This window comes from Pyxicephalus adspersus, chromosome 5, assembly GCF_032062135.1.
Source record: "Pyxicephalus adspersus chromosome 5, UCB_Pads_2.0, whole genome shotgun sequence".
Classification (NCBI taxonomy): domain Eukaryota; kingdom Metazoa; phylum Chordata; class Amphibia; order Anura; family Pyxicephalidae; genus Pyxicephalus; species Pyxicephalus adspersus.
Window position 1 is genome coordinate 134233837 of NC_092862.1, and position 23880 is coordinate 134257716.

Here is a 23880-nt window from a genome sequence, read left to right on the forward strand (position 1 = left end):
ACCACAGACTGATCTGGGTGCACCACCTCTTCCACACCACAGACTGATCTGGGTGCACCACCTCTTCCACCACGGACTGACCTGGGTCCACCACCTCTTCCACATCACAGACTGATCTGGGCTCAACACCTCTTCCACACCATGAACCAATCTGGGTGCACCACCTCCTCCACCACTTTGTGCATACCTTCTCATTGCTGGATTGAGAACATTAGGTAGGTAGGTAGTTAGTTTGTCTTTTTTTCACTGTGCTTTTATTTGGACTGCAGGTTTTTCCTATGACTTAAAATCTTTCAATAGGGACCGTCAGTATTTTATTTGGCGTTTAGGTTTCAGTTGTATAATGCATTTTTGTAATAAAGGTCTTTTTTTTCATTCAATATAAATGTTTGGTGGTGCAAATACTAAAGTAGATGCAGGTTGTTCAGAAATTATACAACATTATATACAGAAACATTATAGGAGCATTGAAACAAAATGCAGTGTTTTTGGACATGGCAATTAGAAAGCAGCCACAGCCTGAACAGAAAAGATTCCCTTCTACCAGCAAGCTGTAGTAAAGGACCTCTGTGTTCTCTGTGTGGAAGCAGTGGTCTTTCTTCATAGATCCAACAGCTGTCTTGATTACTCAGCTGTCAAATCGGTGGGAAGCATGGGATTTACCAATTGCAAAGTGTAGGACTAACTCAGTGTAGAAGCAGCGATCTCTCTGCTCTCAGAATGGGCTGTGTGGTACCTCTGCAAAGGTCCCTTTATGCAGCAAGTTGGCAGAGGACAGACTTCAGAGTGTTGCTGCTCTATTAAAAAAAAAAATTTATTTTGCTGCACCTGGAACTTATTTAATGGTTTACACTGAAAAGTTCAATTGGGATGTAAGAGGAGATGGCAAATGCTGCCAGTTAGTACCCCAAAAAAATGATTTTATTTTATTATCAAGGGGCTGACCTACAACTTTGGAGCTAAGCCACACCCATAAACCTGTGTCCAATAGGAGCGTCCCTTTCTGGCCTTGGAGAATCTCTCATTGGACAGGCTAGGAATAACTCCTGGAAGGAGGTAAGTCAAGTTCTTAGTAGCAATGTGAAACTGTTTAATTGTGGTGCAGGGGAGAGGAGTAATTAAGGAAGATGGTGGGCAACCTTTGGCATCCGTTCTTAGAAAGAAGTTTTACATTCAAGAAGAGATTCGCAGGAAAACTGTAAATCTGTTCCTATGGAATTCTGTAAGGGCCACGTCACAACACGCACCCGCTTATACAGAGTTTCTACTTCACCGGCTGACAAAGTTGCAGAATCTTCCTCACTAGCAGGGTAAGGATGCCATACAGTTGAATACTTTCTTGGCGGTTCCAGTTTTGGCAAATTATCCTCACCAATAGAATCGCTTGTGTGACCTGGCCCTGTTAGAAGGTTCCCCGTTCCTGCAGGTCTTGATGGATTACAGTAACAGATTTCACTTACAGTGCCTCCAAATGGTTAAATCCGGCATTGCAGTGTAGTTCTATCTGCTAGAAACTTCAATCAGCAGGATTGGGGGCCCCAATTAAAAGTTTTTTTTTAAAAATGGGGGTTTTATTTTCTAATGTATGTTAATAATGACACCCAGAATCATTCTTCCAGCATCACAATCATCATTAGTAAACCTGCCTGAGGAAACTGATTATGTGGACAATAACCAATTAAATATTTGTTTTAATTTCCCCGTGCTACACAGGGAAAATGAGCAATATAATCCGGTTGTTTTTTTTACATTCTCTGTTCAAACACTTTGATAAGCAAGACTTGCTGTAGTTTGTGAGAGATAATAAAAGAGTAGGAAAATCAGTTTGGGGCTTATTTGGTAACAATGTGCAAAGAGCAATAGTGCGCAATAATTCCAAGCAACCAATCAGATCAGTGTTATGCCCCAGCAACCAACCAGAACAGTTTTCTGTCCATACTATGCTGACCAATGCTATTTTTTGATAGGATTCCTGCCTACACCAAGGTGATCAATGATGATTTTTGATTGATTGCTGAAATTTTCTACACATTGCTTCTAAGTGCTATTGGTCTTGTGAATCAAAAGCATTAAAAAAAAGAAAAGAATCTATACCAGTCAGTCATTTCTAGTAGAAATATTGAAAGGACAAGGCTTCTCTTTGGGTTGGCACGTATTTGAAAATTAAAGATGGTTTGTAAGTTATCCATAAAACAAATTCATATGTAAAGTTTTCTTCTTTTGCTGCACTGACCAATCACAATGTACTGATTATCTGTAAACCAGATTTAGGATCAATTATTTGGGGATATGTCTCAAATCATTAGGCCTTTTCACTGGGCTTTATCAGAAAAACAGTGAAAGAAGCAAAGTGCTAAGTGCGGTACCCAGAGCAAATAATCACGATTTATGTTTTTATATTTTAAAACAATAACTTTTTTTTTTTTTTTTTTTTTTTAAAGTCAACTTCCTTTTTTATCTTTAAGATCAAGGTCACAAAAGATACAGATTTAACTTTTTAAAGCCCACAGTTTCCTCCAACCCACAACTAAATGTCCATGAAAGACGTGATTGCCATTGTATGCATCACGCACAAGGAGCCAAAAGGTACATGGTGCTAGGCAAGGGTGAGTGCCCATGACACCCTGGGCTTCTAAGAAGGGGTTGGATGGCACCGAGCGTCAAACGAGAGGGCTCGGTAGTGATGAATGACAGTCTGCTAAAGACAGAATTAAAGAAAACATGAGTGCTGCAACAACACCTACATTTTTACATCTGCTGGGCAAACTATTATCACAAGAACCTGGAATTAGATTTAACGCTTTATGGAGTCCTTAATGATAAAAACCCAAATTAGGCAACTTTTTCATGTTTCGGCCTGGAGCTTAGCAAAATTTAATAAAACTGTGACGCATGATGATTGCAGGCCAAGAGGTGAGTCTTTGGCAGCCAGAGCTCCCAGGAAGGGGTTGGAGAGGCAAACCGAACCAAAGTAGAACTAAAATTGTAAATATGAAGTTTGGAAAAAGTAGTGCATTACAAAGGCTCTAACTATTTCCTTCTCTATCCAAACCTAATCAGGGCTTGAATTGCACTTTAACATTTAGTCTTTGGTTCAGTGAATCTGATTGGTTGCTGTGGACCACTGCACTCCAAGGATGAATTCATGCTTATGCAATAAAAGGTTCAAGGTCAATGTGCTACTTTCCTGGCCATCACCTTTCCCACCAAACAGTATCATAACATTCATAAACCACCCAATGCCAAACCATCAACCATAAAATCACAGTGAGTAATCTGGTGCATTACCAAGATGTGTTTAAAAAAATGCTTACTTGTCCATAATTTTTGGAGCGAAAGAAAAAAAAAAGTGATGATGATTCAACAAACCTGTAGACTACGTTTTACAATGTCTGAAGCATACCTCTCACCCATTTTTAATACACAAGGCCCCATGTTACTAAATAAAGCTTTCTTTCACAGCCATTCAAACACGGAATGTAGTTGCATATGACACAATATAAGCTTGTCCTTAAATAATGGCTTCTTCATGATGGAGTTAGACCTGGGCTGGTCATCTCTGTGGTGGGGCTGGCGAGACATTCACTGGACTTAAGACTTGTGAGGGATTTGTAACTGGCCACGGACGTGAGGGAGCCGCACAGGCCTAATAACGATGGGGTCTCTTCTTTACCTGCCAATAGAAGGGAATAGGGGTGACCAATGGAACAATGAGGATACAGGAAAATAGGGATCTTTAATAAATTAAAGGGGAGATAAAACCTGTACATAAATTTTTATTTAACGTGATTCAGCCATATAGGGACTAGAATTAGAATATTCAGTTTTAAAGCTAGGCATTTCTATCTCTGCAATATGTTTTTCTTTTATTCTTTTAGCATAACAATTTGGGTGTCACTCTTACCTCTTCCTGGCTAAAGCATAGGCGCCTCTCTCCTGCGCATGTGGGCATTTCTGACTCTAGGCGTGCCTGCGCTCCCCAGTTTTATCAGTTTCACCCCTTAATCATCCCTGGCTATTTAGCTAGCCCAGACACCACACTCAGCGTTTGTGCAACGTGTCTCCACTAGTGCAGAGTCCCCTAGTTTTGCTGAGTTTTTTCACAGAGGAAGCACTGAATTAACCAACAGCTGTACAAGAACTACTCAGCAAAACTAGGGGACTCTGCACTAGTGGAGACACGTTGCACAAACGCTGAGTTTTGAATCCTTGACAAAATCCAGGATTGATAGATCACCCAGCTTCACCGATGAAAGTGAACTCTCTCCAGCCTTGGAGAACTTTAATAAATCAGGCCCATTGAGTCACTTTTTCTATTCAAGTGCTGCATCTTCTATAATCTGTCCACAAGGTGGCAGCGCTTCCATCTAATTGTTTAAAGTGTATCAAAGCCCAAGAAAAAAAAAAAGCCAAATCCCATGCACATATAAAAGTCACAAACTATTGCAGCTGTGTAATAATTAAAACATACTAAAATGGAATTTTTTTAAAATGCAAACAGCATAAGTACCCGAATTTGATATTAGTCTCTTGCAGGCACTCTACAACAGAGCTTACAACTAAGGGATAGAAAATAATTACAAGTAGCTGCAGTGTAAGAAGCATGGTGACAAGTATAGTGAGATCATGGGAAACAGATGAGGTCATAAGTCTGCTGCTTCCTCTTTCCTTGTCCAATCACAAGTTCCAGGTTGCGGTGCAAATACCACTTCCTTATGCCTGCATGACCACATAGTGTGCCACTCATGGAGTCCATACCATAGAGAATAAATAAGGTGGTAATAGGTGGATCATTATTAAGAACCATAAGCAGTTGGGGTGTCTGAACAGCTAGCAAGGTGCCAAGTGCCATAAGACACCCAGAAACATCCATTCCAGATTCCATACCCAAATTAACTTAACACCCCCCCCCTAGCGTTTTAATTCTGTGCAAATTTCCATGCAAAAAGTATTCCATTTTTTTTTGCTTGGAAATTTATTTTACATTGTAGGCTGTAATTCTCAGGCATAACTCATTGATATTTAATAAATTCAATAAATGTAATGATAAACTTTAAATGAAAAAAACAAAATCTGTAAAAAATAAAATAAAATTATTAAAACATGTAATATAACTGTACAGTAGCATATATGAATTTTTCTTTGTATTGTACTCAATACAGCTATTTTGTATTGGATCTGCAGGGACCAGCAGGACCCCAGGGGGACAGCGACAGAACAAAGAAAGTGTTTTTTTTTTTTTTAGTGTAAAGCAACCCCGATTGTGATTACTCAGGATTACCGCTTTTTGCAAGTATAATCCACCCCGAGTCACACTCGGGATTACCGCTAGGGGGGTTAAAGCCTAAAACAGCTGAAAGGGATCACAAGAATTTGATCAAATTACTTATAACCAACACATATACACAATATAGCTGCAACCAGTTTTTGTTCAATAAAAAATGGCATCAAGAAACTCATAAAATGTTGATTGCATGTCATCTGACAAATAAAATCAAATTCTCCAATTTGATGTCCTGTATAAAAAGGCTGAGAATTTTTTTTTCCATAGCATTTGAACAGAACAATGGCTGGCTGGGGTCAAAAAGAAATGCAGATTGCTGCAGAGCAGGGAACAAATCTGCAAGGTTGGCTTATCAATAGTAATGAGGTTTCTAAATTGCACAATGTTCCCAACATCAAAGGACAGCTGACTGCCCCAGGGGGTACCTACAGATATGGATCTACCTTTGCAGCCGACAATCCGACAATGCCAAAGAATTTCCTAAGACACAAACACATAAAATATAACATTTTTATACTGGAAACCACAGACTGGTAAGAATAAATCACAGTCAGTGGGTGCTGCTTTTAAAGCCCAAATTAAGTCTTAAAGTCTGTTTCACAAACATTTATTTCATCATAATCCTTTATCCTAGACGCTATGACTTGCGGCTGATTTGTGTTTGTAAAGGTCTTACAATATATTTTTATTTCAGCAAAATTTCTGCTTACTGTCCCTACACTGCAATGTTCTATGCTGGAACAATGTCACCCCCAAACAGCCAACCCCCAAAAAAGTTTTCAATCCTGAATCAGTTCCATTCCAGGTTTGCTGGATCACCCACCTTCAGCCACCTGATGAAAGTACATCCTCTCCTTGCCTTGGAAAGCTTTAATAAATCAGACCCTATGTATTTCAAGGTACCAGCACCGGGGAGGAAAACAAACCTAGCAGTGTCTGATGCCGAAGACTCTGATAGAGGACACACGGATAGACAGAAAGAAGGTAGGCCACCCTGGAGAGTTGGGTATAGCTCATTGCTCTTCCATTGTAGGGAACTGATCTCGTGATGCAATTTGGATGTGAAAAAAACATAGGCAGTCTACTGAGTATAATGCCTGTCTTCGTATGACATGGTTGAGCAAATCTAGAAGTTGTCAGGGGGTCCCAAACTTACCCTACAACTCATTTGGTGAACCCAATATGGGAAAGAACTTTAAGAAGCTCTGAAGTGGAATTTAGGCCCTTTGTGGTATGGCTGTCCCATCTATTGCAGTATTTGTCCTATCAATGATAAATATCTGTCCGTGTATCTGACGAGCTGCTCGGCTTACCTTCACTTAAATGGGAGCCGTCATGTTTTAAATTGTCATCTTGTGACTGCCCGGGGTCAAACGAAATCTGGGAGAGGCTGGCGTCTGCCGATAAATGGCCAAAGCTCTGGAAACCTTTTCTGAAAAATAAAAAGGTCATGAGAGTGTAATGAACAGATTACTGAAAGACACACAAATCATATAAAAGATGCATTTGGATGTTAGTCTGATGCATTTCAAAGGAGGGTGCACTAGGTAACATCCCCAATACTATCCATGACAGAAAGAACTACAACCAGGAAACACAACAAACAATACCGGGGAAAAAAAAACTAACAGTTTAGCAGAGATACACCTAAAATTTTGACATTTTTAAAGATATTTATACTGTAAAGGTGCAAATCTTTAATACATGACAATACTTTAGCAGGGCACCACCTGCTTGTTCTCCTTTCTCCATAGAACAGTACAATGGTTGAAATATCTATATAACTGTGCAGACTGTGGCTTTAATAAAATGCAATCTGTAGCTTCTTCCTCTGGTTCTTCCAAAACCAAGGAAAGCATTAGCAAAATGCACATTTTAGCAGTTTCAATTTCTGGATATACTTACTGTGAGGTGTCAGTCTTACATTGTTTCCAAACAAAAAAATGTTCCGAGGACCTTACACAGCACACCAGGTATAATGGCCATTATTATATTCTGAATATGCTTTCCATGAAATTTGCATTCATTACTTTATTGTGATTCTTCATTGGCTTGACTAACATTTGCACTAATAAATTAGTATTGTCCTGATATTTAAAGCCTGCTGAAATGCCCCGATTGTTTCTGCATTTGGTTGCCAATTTCTCAGATAACCTTTTCTACAATTTACAAACTTCAGCTGGAAAATTATGTTATATTCTATCTCTATTAGGGTGCCTTCAACTTGGGAGAGCAGGGAGGGACAACTATAATAAAACGCAACTCCAGGCAACAGTTTTGTTACATTGAATTTGTATTTCTTGTGTTGTACATATCACTGCTTAGTAGGTGACACATTTCTTTTATCAATTCACCTTCTTATGTCTCTGCACTTCCACCTGGTTCACTGGGAAATCAATCTACATCATCAAATGTTCTGCTGAGCTGGAATGGAGTGATCTAATAATTGGTATAGATGAGCCAGAAAGAATCAGAATGAACCTTCTGGTAGTACAATGTGTGTAAATCATATAACCACAAGACAAAGTATAGTATTACAAAAATTTAGAAGATAAAGTAGCAAAACATATGTACTTTAATGCTATACGTATCTGTCTCCCACAGACTCCAAAATAAATGTATAATATATTTAAACAATATTGTATTGATATATTTCCATAATATATAAAATCTCCAATTACATTAAGAAAAAGATTTGTATATTTGGGTGCATCTAGTGCTTCACAAGAATCATATAAAAAAAACCCAGCTCTCCGGAAGACGCATCCATCTCAATATGCATGTTCTGGGATTACCTTTTTTCACCTGGGACCAATAGTTCCAAGCTTAAGAAAAATGTTATTTTCCATTGCGTCTGCTATTTACAAACCTTAAAATGAATCCCAATGAAAACTAAAAATTATTACATACCTGTGATGAAGATTCACGGTAAAAGATTTTCAGGCTGGCGCTGCGGAGCTCTCTGGTTCTTTCCATTGGCCCTAAGTCCTTATTGTGTCCCGTGGAATGGGACAATCTGTTGCCAATTTTTAAGTTAAGTGTCGAGCCTATCCAAACATTGTATTTTGGGTACAGATGGCGTCTGGTGGGCTGGGGGAACAGCTGGTGGACCCTCTGACCATAGTCTACCTACCAAAGTTTTATCTCCTGTTCTCTCCTCACATGGATACATTTTCAGCCACTTCCTCCCTCCTGACAGGTTAGAGGTCCATCTATAGTCCATCCAAATAATGTAAAATGGGGAAACCTAGTGTGAAAAATTGTGTTGCCATTTATACCAATAGAATACCCACTGCAGTTGCCCAGGTTACAAGTGACATTTTATTTTTTTGAAATTGTAGAAAACCATTTGTGACTGTAAAATAAAAGGTGAAATTCATTTGAGCAGCATTAAGGAGACTCCAGATATTTTGTCATTGCATTCTTAAAATAGCAACAAACCACTTTGCCATCCACAGTAGGCAACTTTGAAACAAACAATGGGTGCAGGCTTGACTACGGGTCCCATCTGCTCTGATTTTGCTCCCATGACATCGGGGTAATTCTGTGCAGGGCAAATATACTTAAGGTATACTTAAGTTATTAGACTGACAATTCAACAATCTAATAATCATTTTTAGGTTATTTATACAGCTATTCTGCAACATTAGGATGATTCAAGGATTATTGTCTACTAAGCAGTGAAAAGTGTGTTAGCATTCATATTCTGTGATCACCTCGGTTCAATTATGTTTGGAGCGTGAACATGAACTTGCAGTGTGTAGCATGTGTTTTTTCTTTGTGACTGCCATTTAAAAATGAAAAAATAAAAAAACACCCTAGTAAAACTTAATAGTTGCATTACAGCACAATTAAAAGTTCCACTTTAAACATTTGCAGCCAGGCAGGGGGCTTCATTGTAGAAAGGGCCAGGCAATGTTCCTTCTGCAAAAAGCATTCTTACTTGCCTGATGGAACTGTTCTGTCAAAATAGATATCTGGCACATGCTAGGTTACCCTGCGCATGCTTGGACTGACTGAACTTCCACATGTATGTGTAAGAGTATGCCATCCTGGCCTAGCCAATGAGGTTTGGATGGAGAAGGCGGAGGAGGATCCAGAAAGAGAAGGCGGAGGAGGATCCAGAAAGAGAAGACGGAGCAGGATCCAGAAAGAGAAGGAGGAGAAGGATCCAGAAAGAGAAGGCGGAGCAGGATCCAGAAAGAGAAGGCGGAGGAGGATTGGAAAGAGAAGGCGGAGGAGGATCGGAAAGAGAAGGCGGAGGAGAATTGGAAGGAGAGGACAAAGGAAGGTGGCAGCACCCACAATGGAACAGAGGACGGGCAAGTATAAATAGGGTTTAGGCTTTAAAGATCCAAGCTTGCTAAAAGAATTTCACACCTGGACCCCCGATAAAAACATTCTGGTTCCATCCGTTGAACCAAACATCACTAATGTGTCCTGTAGGGACTTAGGGGCTGGTGGATAAAACTACAGAATATATATTATAGCTAATAAAAAATATAAATATACCCTAGATATATTTATAATTTATTAGAGCTTGGGGGAGAGAGAGAGAAGAAACACATGTAGCCAGTCAGTTTTTCTGCATTGCAAAAAGCCAATTAAAAAGCAAAGTAACAGATGTTTGCTGATTCAACTTTCAATCACTGTCCAAATCAAAACCTGTTAGTATTACTAAAATGTACCCAGAGAAAATTGGGTCGTCTTTTCTGCCAGATGGGGTTGTACCATATTGAAAAGCTATGTACAATTTAAGACTGGATGGAGTGAGGTAAAAATCCTTTGGCAGGTAAAACCGCATTAATTTATGTTTTTTCTTCTGTGCATTTAGTGGTTTATAAGGAGTTAAGCTTTAATTGTTTTTTCATCTTTTCCATAAAGCATTCATTTCATTTCTTTCTAGTGATTATATGTCATTATTTACCCCATACTAACACACCATGCCCAGCAGATAACCCCATGCCAAGGCTTTAATAAAGCTTTCACACATCTTGGCGGCTTCCAATGTATTAACAGATTTTTGTTTTGAGCTGCATGTATGCCGTCTCTACAGAACAAATGGAACTCTGCTATTTCCATATGAATAGGGAGAAGTAGCTCTCTAGCATTGATAAAAGGCAGCATTCTGACACCACTGGTCAGACACTTTTCTATATAATAGAATTTTAACCAGCAGCACACAGAATGACGACCTGCTGTATTGTGTGCACTTTAATCACATGCAAGTCAACATTTTTTTCTCTCCATTTATAACTGTAATACATAAAGAACACAGTATTTACCGATGTACCAAAGACAAATGTGGGATTAATCATCACCATGGAAAGGGAGAGAAACAGTCTGATGTGGCTGATTTCAGTGCAGTACGAATGGGAATGATTTTTGGGCTATGAGCTACTCTTGTAGACCCCAAAAGGTCTTTTTTTCTGGTCAACTGCTGTTACCTGAAGGCCTTAAGTACATGTGCAAATTTTATGCTAGATCAGACAATCTGATTTTTGGTTTTATAAATTCAAAAACAGAGCACAAATACGTATAATTTTCTGCCCTTTCATTGGTAGGGTGTGGATGTGGTGAACTGCAGGACAGATGGGAGCTCCCCATCAGGTTTGCCCAATCTTTGGTACACACTACTTCTGTAAATTCACATGATGTTCACCAATACTGATTGCTCCATTTTGGATTAAAAACCCAAAAACCATTGCTTATGATTGGACAGATGTTGGGTACTGCAGAGATGATCATTTACTGGAATGGAAACCCTAATAGAAGAGAAAATCTGCAGTGTGCACTAGGCCCAAAGCCTCGTACAGGCACCAGATATATGTCAGATTTTTGCTGGGTTTCCAGTGACAGATGAATGAACAAGCGCTTTGTTGTTCAATGGAAAGGAGGGGGGAAAACAAGCGAGCAGCACTGTAGGAGTAATGCCGATCGTTCCCACTCAGTCACTTATCAATCCACCATGACGTTGGGGCGATCACTGTACCCAGATCATCTGAAGTATGTACAGAGCTTAAGAGAAATCCGGGACCAGCACAATTTTCTCAGAGCAAAACCCTTTGACATATTTCTAGTGGAAACAGTCAATGCTTCACAAAGACATCTTACTAGTTTTTAAGATTAACATAAAATGAACTTTTATTTAAAAAGATGAGATACCTAATCTCATTATACAAAGCATGCACCCATCACAAAATTATGCTTTTTCTGCGATTTTGTTTATCATGCTACACAAGTGAGCTTTTGGTTTAAAAGAGAAACATGCAACAAAACAAAGGTGTTCAAATTCTTTACATTTTCATACTCTTTCCACTAGTCTGTTTCCTGCTGTAGAGAAGAACTTCTCTGCAAAATTACGATGGTAAGTAGCAGCCAGACACTGCTAATCAAATGCAATTGATTAAAGTGGAGCTAAACCCGCAATACTCAACTGTTCCATCGCAGGGCGCCGTCATCTCCCCTCATCTAGAAAATCCTTGGACATCTTGATTGCCTGTGGCAGGATAATATAAATCTCGTGTGGAGTCCCTTCTTGATCGAAAGTTTTTGTGGCAATCAGTTGGCTTTATTCCCCAGCAAGATCAGGTAGGCAAGACTGATTACTTCAGAACGCTCATTGCCTGTCTCTTTCTGCAGTAACCATCTGCCTGATCTGGTATTTTGCAAAAGGGGACTTTGCCAAAAACGTTTTTTTTTTTAAGAGGTGGTCAAACCTATGGATGATCAGTTAGCTGCTCTGGAGCATTCAGGTGTGTGTTAACACAATGCCAAGGAGGAAAGACATCAATAATGATCTTAGATAAACAATTGTTGTGCATCAATCTGGAAAGAGCTATAAGATAATGTCCACAGAATTTGAAATTCATCAGTGAGAAAGTTTATTCACAAGTACGAAACATTCAAGACTCTTTGTTAATCTTGAAAAAATTACATAGCACGGTCAGTTATAGGTTAAATATAAAGAACCTGCTAAAAACCTGATGAATATGCCCTATTATGTAAACTTTACAATGGAAAGAGGGTGTACTTTCTTTTTCTCATGACTAACTACTGTATAAAAAAGTCTGGTCTTCTGTTTTCTGGCAGGGTTGTGTAAATTGTAAGACTTTATGAACCGAAATACAGTTGTGTTATTTAAAACTGCCCCTATATAAGTTTTTCAGTGCCATATAAAGTGGTTTGCCTGAAGTGCGAAGCTTGATATCAGAATCTAGCCATGGGTCATCGAGAGCACCCAGTGCACACACTGCCAGCGCCACCTGTAGAAAAGTTATTTTCAGAGCTGGATCATCCACAAGGCAAACAAGGTATGAGGCTAGGGCCTAAAGAAAGTCCAGAAGGCCCAGATACAACCTCCATGCTTGTACAGTACATTGGGAATTTGGTTAAAGCTTTACACCTACTGGGTGTTTGGTACTTGATTGGACAGGTTATGTTACTAAAAACAATGCAAGAGCATGGCTTCTCTGTCAATTACAAAATAATTTATTTTACTTGATTTCAGAAAGATCACTGTTATATCTGGTACTAGGGCCTTTATTCTATGAAGGACATTGTACAAATATGTTTAAAGAGATTCTAAGTGTGTTATACCAAGTATATTGAAGAGCATTATACCTTTAATGCAGTTGGTGCTACTCATGTCAACTCTCCCGAAGAAGCACATTGTCAAAACACACCGGGAACGAAACGATTTTGGATTACAAATGGGGCTTCCCTGCTCCCTGTGTGCAGGATGGAGGCTTGGAGGGGGCGGTTGGCATGATTTGCAGAGGAAATCTTTTGCTAAACACAGCTGAGGTTGCGGGTGATCTTAGGGGGGTGAGCTTTTTCTGCAGGCTCTTGTAACTCTTTACTTACCAAGACAAACTTTGCAGTTTTTTTTTGCATATTAAAGCACAGCTTGCTCCAGAAGTTAATGAATGTCTAGGCTCCTTTTTGCTTTGTTTGTGATTAGCTCACAGTTAAGATTTTATACAGTAACTGACACCACGCTGCCTAATATGTTAAGACAAACATCTGTCCTAATTGGAATAAAATAATGTACCTGTTCCGACTTTGTAACATACAAATTCAACTTAAGAACAAACCTTGCAGCTTATCACGAATGGTCAATCCTGAATAACGAACTAATCACATCAACAAACAACTACTGGGCTATCATTAACCCTTTCCTTCGGGACCAACACCGTCCCTATGATGCTTTTACCAGTCATTGAACTGTAAGCTTTGCCTGCTGCGATAAAAACATCCCTACGGATTAAGAACATACAGGCTCATACAAGTGAAACAACTATATTAATACTGAAAGGATACAATCGTTATCTAGAACAGCCAACCGGTGGTCCTCAAGAAGATTTTGGTGGTCCACAGCGCCAGTCGGTGCACCCCCGAGTGGGGTCAGTAAGAGGACCCCGCCAGTGGGATGCACCGGCCAGAGCCACGGACCACGTCCCCCGTGCAAATCCCTGGCTCAAGGAAGTGGGCAGGCTGTGTTTCTTGACACAACCTGCCCCATTCTCCCATTGTAGGTGAAAATCTGCGATGGCAGAGTAGGCGGGGTTATGGCATTATGATGTCACTATAAGGGAGGTACCTCCATTTTGATTGACAAGTGGCTCCCCCACCGCATGCGCGGTTAGGAGCCGGCAATTTTAGTGGTCCAGGACCGCTGATCTAGATAACGCCAGGAACTTAGTTTAGCTATTCATTGAAGACCATTTAATCAGCCAAGTATTATAAGTAGGGCAAATTTCTTTGCTGGTGAAACAAAATTGAACAATCCCTATAGATATACAGCCGGATGTAGTTGCTTGCTGATCCCGATTCAATCACAAATCCCCCAATAATGCTCTTTAATAGTTGATTCACTATATATCACAGTGTAACGTGGTGTTTTAGAGACATTATCGACAGATAATTGTGATTTTTTAAAAAAAAATACCCTGAGGAAGCCCTCCCTGGGCGAAACGCGTCACGTATCAGAAAATTACCATACGTCTGTCACTGTATATACATGTTATTATTGTTCACTAAGACACATATGATGTAGTTTAGTAGGAATGTGTTAGAGTTAGGTTCTAGCACAGAAGAGCTATATCTAGATTAGACGCTAAAAACTCCTAATAAATAAATAAATTCACATATAACCTACTACTGTGCGACAAAAAGCCAGTGTTTCCTTTTCTCTTTACTTTACATTACTTACCTCTACATGCTAAGCACAAACCATGTTGAATTTATAATTAATATCTTCCTTATGGGTAGAATATAGAGTCCCTATCGTGTGTATGTAACCCGGGAACTACCTGTAATTGCTGATTGTGGGGATGCCCCTTGACAACTGATTTGAATAGGGTACTTGTAAGCTAATAGATTGGATTACATAAACGTACAAAACCAATTAACGCTTTCCCTGACCCTTTCCTTACTTTCCCCCATGTATGCTGGCTAAGCCTCTTTCCTTTTTTTATTTTATGTATGATGATGATGATTATATATACAGCTCAAGATTGTTCAATATTTTGTTTTTTACTGGAATTCTGTTATAATTATCAATTAGGTTTCATAATTTTGAAAATTGCAATAAAATAAAAATGCTTAAAAAAAAAAAAAAAAAAGTGACCATGTGACACCCAGGCGCAGAAGAACAATACATGGCAGATCACATTTTACAATATCCCTGTATTACAGTACAAACCATGTGTCTAAATGAGAATACAGGACTTGAAGTCTCAGGAAGTAGGTGGTGAGCAATTGCAAGACCTCAAGAATCTAAAAGGTACGAGAGGTCCTGTCTCTGCAGATGGATGATACATAGACAGCTACACAATGGATTGGATTTTGTGAATATAAAACAATTACTTCCAAACCATATTTATAATTCTCAAACATGATTGCTTTAAGAATCAGTAAAAGCTCAACGTTGGCTAACTGCTTTACAAATCTTTGTGAAGGTAAACAGATTCCATATGTGTTTCAATTACTTATTTGAGGTTTGTCTAAATCCATCCGTTAATGGTTATCAAATTTTTTAAAAATTCTATATAATTTATGACACTAGCTGTGAAATAAGCGGTTGTCAGGGCTGTAGGCTGAGTAATCCCACTGCCAAATGGAACTCAAGCTGTCATTATGTGTGGGCACCCAGGGTGGTTAGAAAGATTTAATTTTACCATTTCTGCTTCTCTCCTCAATATAACACACGTCACTTTAGCCATTAGAATGTTTGGGAAAATCACAGATCTCAGTCTCATCATCATCAAACCTATCAGTTGTGACAATGATGTTTGGAGTTTATTTTTGAGATTCAGAGACCGATCGACAGCAAGAAAATACAAACTAAAAAATCTCCATGAAAGTCTGGGTTAAGCTGGGCTTCCATCATACCTAGAACACTTTTCAATAGCCTAATCATGTTGCAAAATTTGTTCAGAATAGTGATCAGTCACTACACACATGAAATAAATAGCTGGCTATGTAAGCTGCACGTGGATGTAGTTATAAGTCATTGGAAATTATGCACATTTGAAGCATTTGCCACATATGGAGCCATTTTTTCCCATTGATCACTATTGACAATTCATTTTCATGTTTTTGTATTGCCATTGATTAATAAATATCCATGCCATTGCCCAAGGACTTCTAAGGATCTATAGGATCTATAGTTCACAACTGTGTTGTGATAACTGTTTAAAAACTAACACAAATGCTATCTATTGCAAACCCATCTCTGTGTTTTAGTTATCACCCCTCACTGTGTACAGTTTTCTGACACTGGTGCTAACTTGGAGGCATTGGTTTAAACTTTACTGCAACAGAGTTACTGTGATATGCAAAATATTCAGCTAAGAAATGAAAAAAAAAAAGCAACATAGTCACATTAAATAATTTGCTTTGCATTTGAATGCACTAGAAAATAAACATAAACTGTATTCAGCACACAACAACTGGCAGTAGGTTATGCTGGTGGTGTGCTGCAAGGCTTGTGCATTATTATCATATTGTATTTATTCATGCCACTAACTGTCCTTCAGGGGCTCACAATTGTGATGTGACGGGCTCACAATTGTGATGTGACAATGGGGCTCACAATTGTGATGTGACAATGTCCCTAACATAGTCATATAGTCACAGTCTAAGACCAATTTTTAAACGGTAGCCCAGTAAACTAACTAGGCTGCGTGCATGTGTTTGGGACGAAACCGACACAAACGTGTGGGGGACAAACTCCATGCAGGTAGTGTCATGGTTAGGATTCTAACCTGAGACTCAAGTTCTGTTAAGATCAAGGCCACCATGCCACCCAGTGCAATGGGATGCTATAAGACAAACAGCTTACTAACGCACCAAACAGTATGTATAGTGCTCCAACATGTGTTGGGGTATTATGGGTTAGCGCAAAAGATTTGTTTGAATAAGCCCTTAAAGGGTGACTACACTCACCTAGCCTACAGCAATGTGACATCCTATAGATTCCTTCAGCATCTTTGACTCTTGCTAAACTTTTGTGCAAGTTCCGGTGTTTGTTCATCTAAGCATATGCCAAAATTTTTTTACCAATCTGGGTATGCGCATTGTAAAAAGGAAACAACAAAGATAAGAATTCTATTGATGAAGTGCTATAGCATGTCCTTCTACACTCAAAAACCTTACTGTTCGCAAATTTTACTTTCTAGTTTAAAATTCTACTTTCATGTAATTTAAACTGATGGCGCTCTCAGATATATTAATGGGTTTTTCTAATCTATATGGAAATTAATCCAATCTTCTTTAGAACCCATTGATAACTAAAAGATGGATCTCCAATTTACAGACTAACTTATCTAGCTCTATCCTATTTCAGTATTTACATAATCGCCTGCTAGTCTGCAAGAAACTCAAGAACAGATCTTGTGTCATTCTAAGGGTTTAACAGCAGAAGGAGACAACTGATCAACAGAATATCTCACCTGTCAGGGTGTTTATTGAAACAATCTATGGCATTAATTGAAACAAAAAAGTTCCCCAACATAGAAAAACCTTTTCCTGCTATCTTCATTTACATGGAATAGATGCAGCTTAGTGGTCAACAAACATCATGAAGATGTGTGGTAGTTTATTATGTGTTTTAGGTAAACATGAAATCTTGCATATTATATTTTATTTCCTACTTTTCAGCTAGCTTTAGGCTTTCTATATGTTTTACAGTTTCTGAGTCTGTTTACATAGCTCAACAGCTTAAGCTCTTTCCACCAAATGGTGAATATACCTATCGATCTCCCCAAAAACGCAGTGTCCTGGTCACTTTCTTCAAGTGTAAACTGAAGCATAAAACAATCTTCTCTTTCTGTAAATGAATAATCTTACATTGGTAAATGGAGATACATTTGATTTATAGGGGGAGGAGGGTTAGATACATTTCAAAAATTAAAATATACAAGATTGAAAAAAATAGGAAGTAAAATTGACTGTAAAGCTTTCTTCTAAAGTAGTAGTAACTTAGTAGGAATAAGGGCCTCAGATGTGTTCCCTAACATATCCAGAGCCCTGCACAATAATTAAAAATAAATAAATACAATTGTGTGGCATCACTGCATAACACACGCAACACATGTAATTCTACATACACTGTTACAGTATTGGTCAGAACTGTAGCACACCACAACACAAAGTTCTTCAACACTATTTCCAGTAGGCCAGGACTAATAGAAACTGCAGGACCCTGCACAGGCAGATCACCTCCTGACCGTTCCTGTGACCAGGGCTGTACAGGAACTTAGTGGTCAACAAACATCATGAAGATGTGTGGTAGTTTATTATGTGTTTTAGGTAAACATGAAATCTTGCATATTATATTTTATTTCCTACTTTTCAGCTAGCTTTAGGCTTTCTATATGTTTTACAGTTTCTGAGTCTGTTTACATAGCTCAACAGCTTAAGCTCTTTCCACCAAATGGTGAATATACCTATCGATCTCCCCAAAAACGCAGTGTCCTGGTCACTTTCTTCAAGTGTAAACTGAAGCATAAAACAATCTTCTCTTTCTGTAAATGAATAATCTTACATTGGTAAATGGAGATACATTTGATTTCTAGGGGGAGGAGGGTTAGATACATTTCAAAAATTAAAATATACAAGATTGAAAAAAATAGGAAGTAAAATTGACTGTAAAGCTTTCTTCTAAAGTAGTAGTAACTTAGTAGGAATAAGGGCCTCAGATGTGTTCCCTAACATATCCAGAGCCCTGCACAATAATTAAAAATAAATAAATACAATTGTGTGGCATCACTGCATAACACACGCAACACATGTAATTCTACATACACTGTTACAGTATTGGTCAGAACTGTAGCACACCACAACACAAAGTTCTTCAACACTATTTCCAGTAGGCCAGGACTAATAGAAACTGCAGGACCCTGCACAGGCAGATCACCTCCTGACCGTTCCTGTGACCAGGGCTGTACAGGAAGCCAACATCCTTTGACAGCAGGAAGCACATATTGACAGCCTCCGCCTATTTTCAACATTTGGACTTCATCATTGGTATATGACTGTCATTTCTGGAACCAATATGCAGATAAGAACCAGAAGCCTCTGTTTCCATTTTTACTGTTCCAGCAGTGAGATGCAACCAGGCATCAGAAGTTGTTCCTGTTGTGTTGTCCTATTCCAATGTCCTGTTCCTATGCCACCTTTGATGTGCCCAATGTGCCCAAGCTTTTAAAGCACCGTTTCTCAACCAGGATTTTGTGGAACCCCATGGTCCCATCAGAAGTTGCAGGGGTCCCATAAGCAATGGGCAATTTGTGCCTCTTAGTTCAGTTACCACCGACATCAATCATCTATTTGGGTCATATGGGTGGCTTTCTTCACACAGGCCAACAGTGAAATTGGCATTCATACCAGTGACTACCAGACTAATGTACTATGAATCGGGCATATTTAAAGCCACGAGGAACCAACACAATGATGTGGATTGTTTAATACAACAACCAATGGTCATCATGTTTCCAAGATGTCCTAAAATAAACAGAAAAGGTTTAAAAGTTGTCTGGATCTCAAGGGCGACTCAAAGAGGAAATCAAGGGAAAAAGATTATATTTGCAAACCTCCATTTTACCCGAATACACTAAATGAGCAAATCTTTTCACACCTGCACTATCATTTTAACAACAAATACACCGCAAAGACAGGCTGACAATCTAGTACTAGTATGAATGATAATATGCAGATTGATGGAAAGAAACTCCTGTGGTTGCCGCCATTCATCAGCAGCCATCACCCATGGCGGTATGTCTCAACTGGGGTCATTGTAGGAGTTGGTCTGACAATAATGACATATTAAACTTACTCATGCCAATGTTCATTGTGCTTTTGGTACAGCAGTGTATCCAGGGCCACAGCTTTATCATCCGGAGCTCCTGGGGAAGGCCACTGGTTGGTGAGGTGTGTGGTAAGCTCCTGTCTTGATCTTAAGTCATTATTCTTTAGAATAGTCCTGTGAAGATATAGATAGGGAACTCCTTTATTTTCTCTCAAAATAAAGGCTTGATAATGAATGGTGGCACAACAGAGACTCAAGAAAAATGGATGTATGTGATGAAGGGCAGGGTTATTAAAAATGTCAATCCACCCCAAAGGAAATCAGGCTGCATTAAAGGGTCAATTCGTACCATGTAAATAGTTGTGTTAGTGTAACATGGGACTAGATATTGATTTCTGCCTTACCCACTAGGCAACTGCTATGAAAAGAAAAGAAAATGTTGTTGCTCTCAAGAGGCTTAACATGAACAAAAGGAAATAATATAACATTTCAAAACTTATTAGGTTCATGTCTTCTGTCCAATGTCTCAGACACACAAGCCTTCCGATGGATGATGTAGAAGATTGCGAAGGAAGGGGCCTTAGCACCAAGTCAACGGACTATAAAGACTAAGATCTTCAAGCTCCAGGTGGGGAAATAGACAAGTACCTTTGGGGCCAAAAGAAAAACTTGTATACAAACTTGGATGTAATTTTACCAAAAATTAAAATACAGGTCATGTTTCATATGAGAAAAGAAGGTGGTTGCATGTTTGCAGTTTAAGAATTGTATTGCTTTTATACTGCGCTTAACCTTCTGTTTCTTACGTTTTTTTTTGTTTTTTTTCATAGCCATTAAACTTTTTGCGCCCCCTCATGAGGAATTTTTCTTCTAATGCTGATGTCCGGGCTCCCCCTCAAACTGTTCATTGGCAGTAGGGAGAACACAACCCTAATGTAAATGCCCTTGTTACTCACCCAAAGTTCATCATGTGAGATCAAAATCCCAAGTCTTTGGATGTCCATACCAATCCTTATGATATGGACAGTTTACGATAGCTGTCCAGTGGTGGGATCAACTCAGGATCCCACAAGTCTGCACTGGTGATATCAACATAAGCACATCAGGAAACAGCCATCACCTTCCCTAAACCAGACTTTGGTATACCTTTGTTTTGTAGATTGCCGAATTGCATTATGGTTTAGAGGGCATGGGGGTGTGGAGTTGATATTTTTACCAGGATGAGCTTGGAAAAAGAGTAAAACAGATGAGGTAAGCATCCTTTGTATTAGAATGTAAATGGACCAGAATTGATGGTTACATATAACCATGTTATATGGTGTTGTTTAAAGAATCAGTGCAGTGCTGTAGGGATGGCTGGCTACCCGAGAGGGAGGTCTCATGAATGCTCCAATTATTCTAATATAGATGCAATTTCACATTTAATGATTGACTGTCGCAGGCTCCGATGCTTTGCTTACACATTACTGCAATTATTTGATAAATCCCCTTCACATAATTACCAACACTTAATATTTTCTACAGACATTTTCATTTACTGCGTACAACACCTTCTCCCAGAAAGCAGGGGGAAGGAGAAGGATATGCAGCCAAGACAATGCTGAAATTGTTCTCTGCACCAAAACATGTATTTCTTTTCACTTTGGAATAGAAGGAAACAGATTAAACCTTGGTCAGATGTTCATTGCTGTCTGAATCATTACTGAGAAGGGTAATTGTTCTGGGATTGCAAATTAAGGAAAAGCCAAAATTTCAAGTTGTCACCAGAGCATGAAAAGAGCAAATTCTAAAAATGAGGACATTTGTGTTAATGCCTATGACAGCTGTATAAGAGGGAAATTCTCTAACTGTGCAGAGATTTAGTCACTTCCTGTTGTGCCTACAGAAAAGAAAGTAAATAATAATTTGTTCACATGGGTTTAGGTGTTTTAACTACTCTGTACTGTAATCAAAATAAAAAAAAAAAACAGTTTGTAGGGTTCTAAACATGAGGAATAAAGCACCAGGAAATCAGTAAGTCTGAGCTTCTTGTTGTCGAAACAGAGTTCCAGTAGTAGCCTGGAACCTGGGGACCACTAATGTTGAACTATAGGACTTTTAAGTCTTTTTAGCATGATGGCCCTGTACTAAACAATCGTATGCCCCACACTGGATACAAACCTTTGCCCATTGTAAGGCTTCTTTATCTGGCATGGGACACCTAGCAAACTTAAATATGGATCAACACTGTTAAACTGGATTTCAAGTACTTGTAGGCGGGTAGGCAGTCACAACTACTGGCTAGTGACTAGGTAGCCACTCATGAAACCATGAACAGTCCAAGCCCTCAGCAGAAGGTTCCAACAGCAGAGAGGGAACTCCAACTGAGTCAATTCACATATATAAAGGCCTGGAGACAATACATGGTACCAGGTCAAATGTGGACTTAGGAATAGGGGCTTTTTACAACCAGTGTTCTACAAACTCCGGGACCCAGAACAGAAGACTCTTCACTATAGTCATGTATGTCCTATACAATTATGCCTGCAACCTTTAACTCCAGTCCTTGAATTTCACATACACGCTACACAATTCTTATAGGCACAGAGATTTTCTGACTCTATACATCTTATTTTACTGAATCGACTTCGGTCTGTTAGAAAAATACCAATGGTGTGCAGATACCAGTCCTCAATAATGGAGTTTGCAGCCCTGCTCCAGACTATGCTGAAGGAATAAAGTCTTTTCAGCCTACTAAATACAATTTTCTACATCATTAGTTCATTTTACAAATACAGTACAAATTATATTGAGATTCTTGTTTGTGGATCATTGTAGCTTGAAATACCGGGACAGAGCAGGACAGAGGTTTGTTATATCCTGTCTATATCCTAAGAGTTTAGGTAATTGCATTGACACCAACAATCATATTCTGGTTTTGCACATTACAGAATACATAGAACACACCTTACCCAGCCCTCGCTTCCCAAATTACAACATCCAATGTGATTGGCAGGCCATGTGAGGCCAAGTGGAGCATCAATAGCTCCCCCGTATTATTTTCAAAAAGTCCAAATCTATCCAGGTAATGGTTGAGTAGCAAAAAAAAATAAGGGAGGGCTTCCTCTTCCCCAGTGCTAAACCATCTACTTTGGTTACTAAACTAGAACATGAAGGATCACTTTTAAAAGTGTGTGTAGATAAAAACAAATTGGAGCAAAGTAGACCAAAACCAAAATAATAAAATATAATTTACAATGTAATAATGTTACAATTGTAATTCTGGAACTTTTGATAAATTTTCTTAAATTTGCAGATTTCATTAAAATAGGGTCCTCGTTTAGGTTCTTCCTGTTATGGAGTGCCACCAGTCTTCCAATGGTGCTCCAGTGTTGTCACATACGCAAGCATGGTCCACCATTGCCAACATTGGAAGGATGCTCCAGACCAATGACATGCAGCTGATGGTGGGTGAGAGATGAGATGCTGGAGGAGGTCAGCAGCCTCTGCATCAGGAGCACTTGTGTATGACGGGCGATGCATCCACATACTAAAACCATGCAGTTGGGGTTTATGCAAGAATATTAGACTGACACACAAGGACAACAGTATTTCCTACTAAAAGGTAGTGCTGTAATGTAAAATCATCTTTTACTGTTACTCAGCACAGAAGAGGATTCTGATCAATATTTTAACAGGAGGGAATTATCGTTTTTCTCTTTGATCTGTATAGACATAATGCTAATAGTTTCGGAGACGGCTGTAATTTGCATTTTCCACTCATCTCCAGGCTTGCGGTAAAAGGTGTCAGGTTCGCCGCTCTCCGATTTTCCACCACTGCACAATCCCCCCCATTCCCTACAGAGACCCATTCCCCCCATTCCCAATGACAGTCATCGCTTTAAATTTTCCCGGGGTGTTCAGCACACCCTTGCAACACAAATCTTCAGCAGCAATAAGAAGCCACATTTCTCCGCTCAGCAGTACACCAGTTCTAATTATGCCCCAGAGCTTCATAAGGACCCCAGTTCAATTTGATTCTCTGGCACAAATTCCCCTTCTATGTTTATTTTTCCAAAGCGGAAATAGTTCGGACCTGCTGGGAAAAGAAATATGCTCAAAGAGAACCAGTCTTCTGAAACTAATAAATGCATTAACGGTTTCATAAAATTGCAGCCAAAATGAATGACATGAAGGCCTGGTGCACATGGTTGGGTTAACCTCATATGTTTTGCTAAATGAGGAAGAGTTTTAAATTTTTGTTGGATGTGCAACAGGCTGGTAGTAGTCAACTGCCCCTATT

The 23880-nt window shown here is 39.1% G+C and overlaps 1 protein-coding gene across 1 annotated transcript in view; it reads right to left on the reverse strand.

Moving 5' to 3' along the window:
- The window catches only part of RUNDC3B (RUN domain containing 3B), a 70590-nt gene that overhangs the window by 1654 nt on the left and 45056 nt on the right, over positions 1 to 23880 (reverse strand). Inside the window, exons 8-10 of the mRNA XM_072413417.1 lie at positions 19626 to 19772; positions 6598 to 6716; positions 27 to 3673 (exon numbers count right to left, since the gene is read on the reverse strand). Coding sequence (XP_072269518.1) covers positions 3528 to 3673; positions 6598 to 6716; positions 19626 to 19772 — 412 coding nt within the window. The 3' untranslated portion in view covers positions 27 to 3527. The remainder of the gene's footprint in view (positions 1 to 26; positions 3674 to 6597; positions 6717 to 19625; positions 19773 to 23880) is intronic.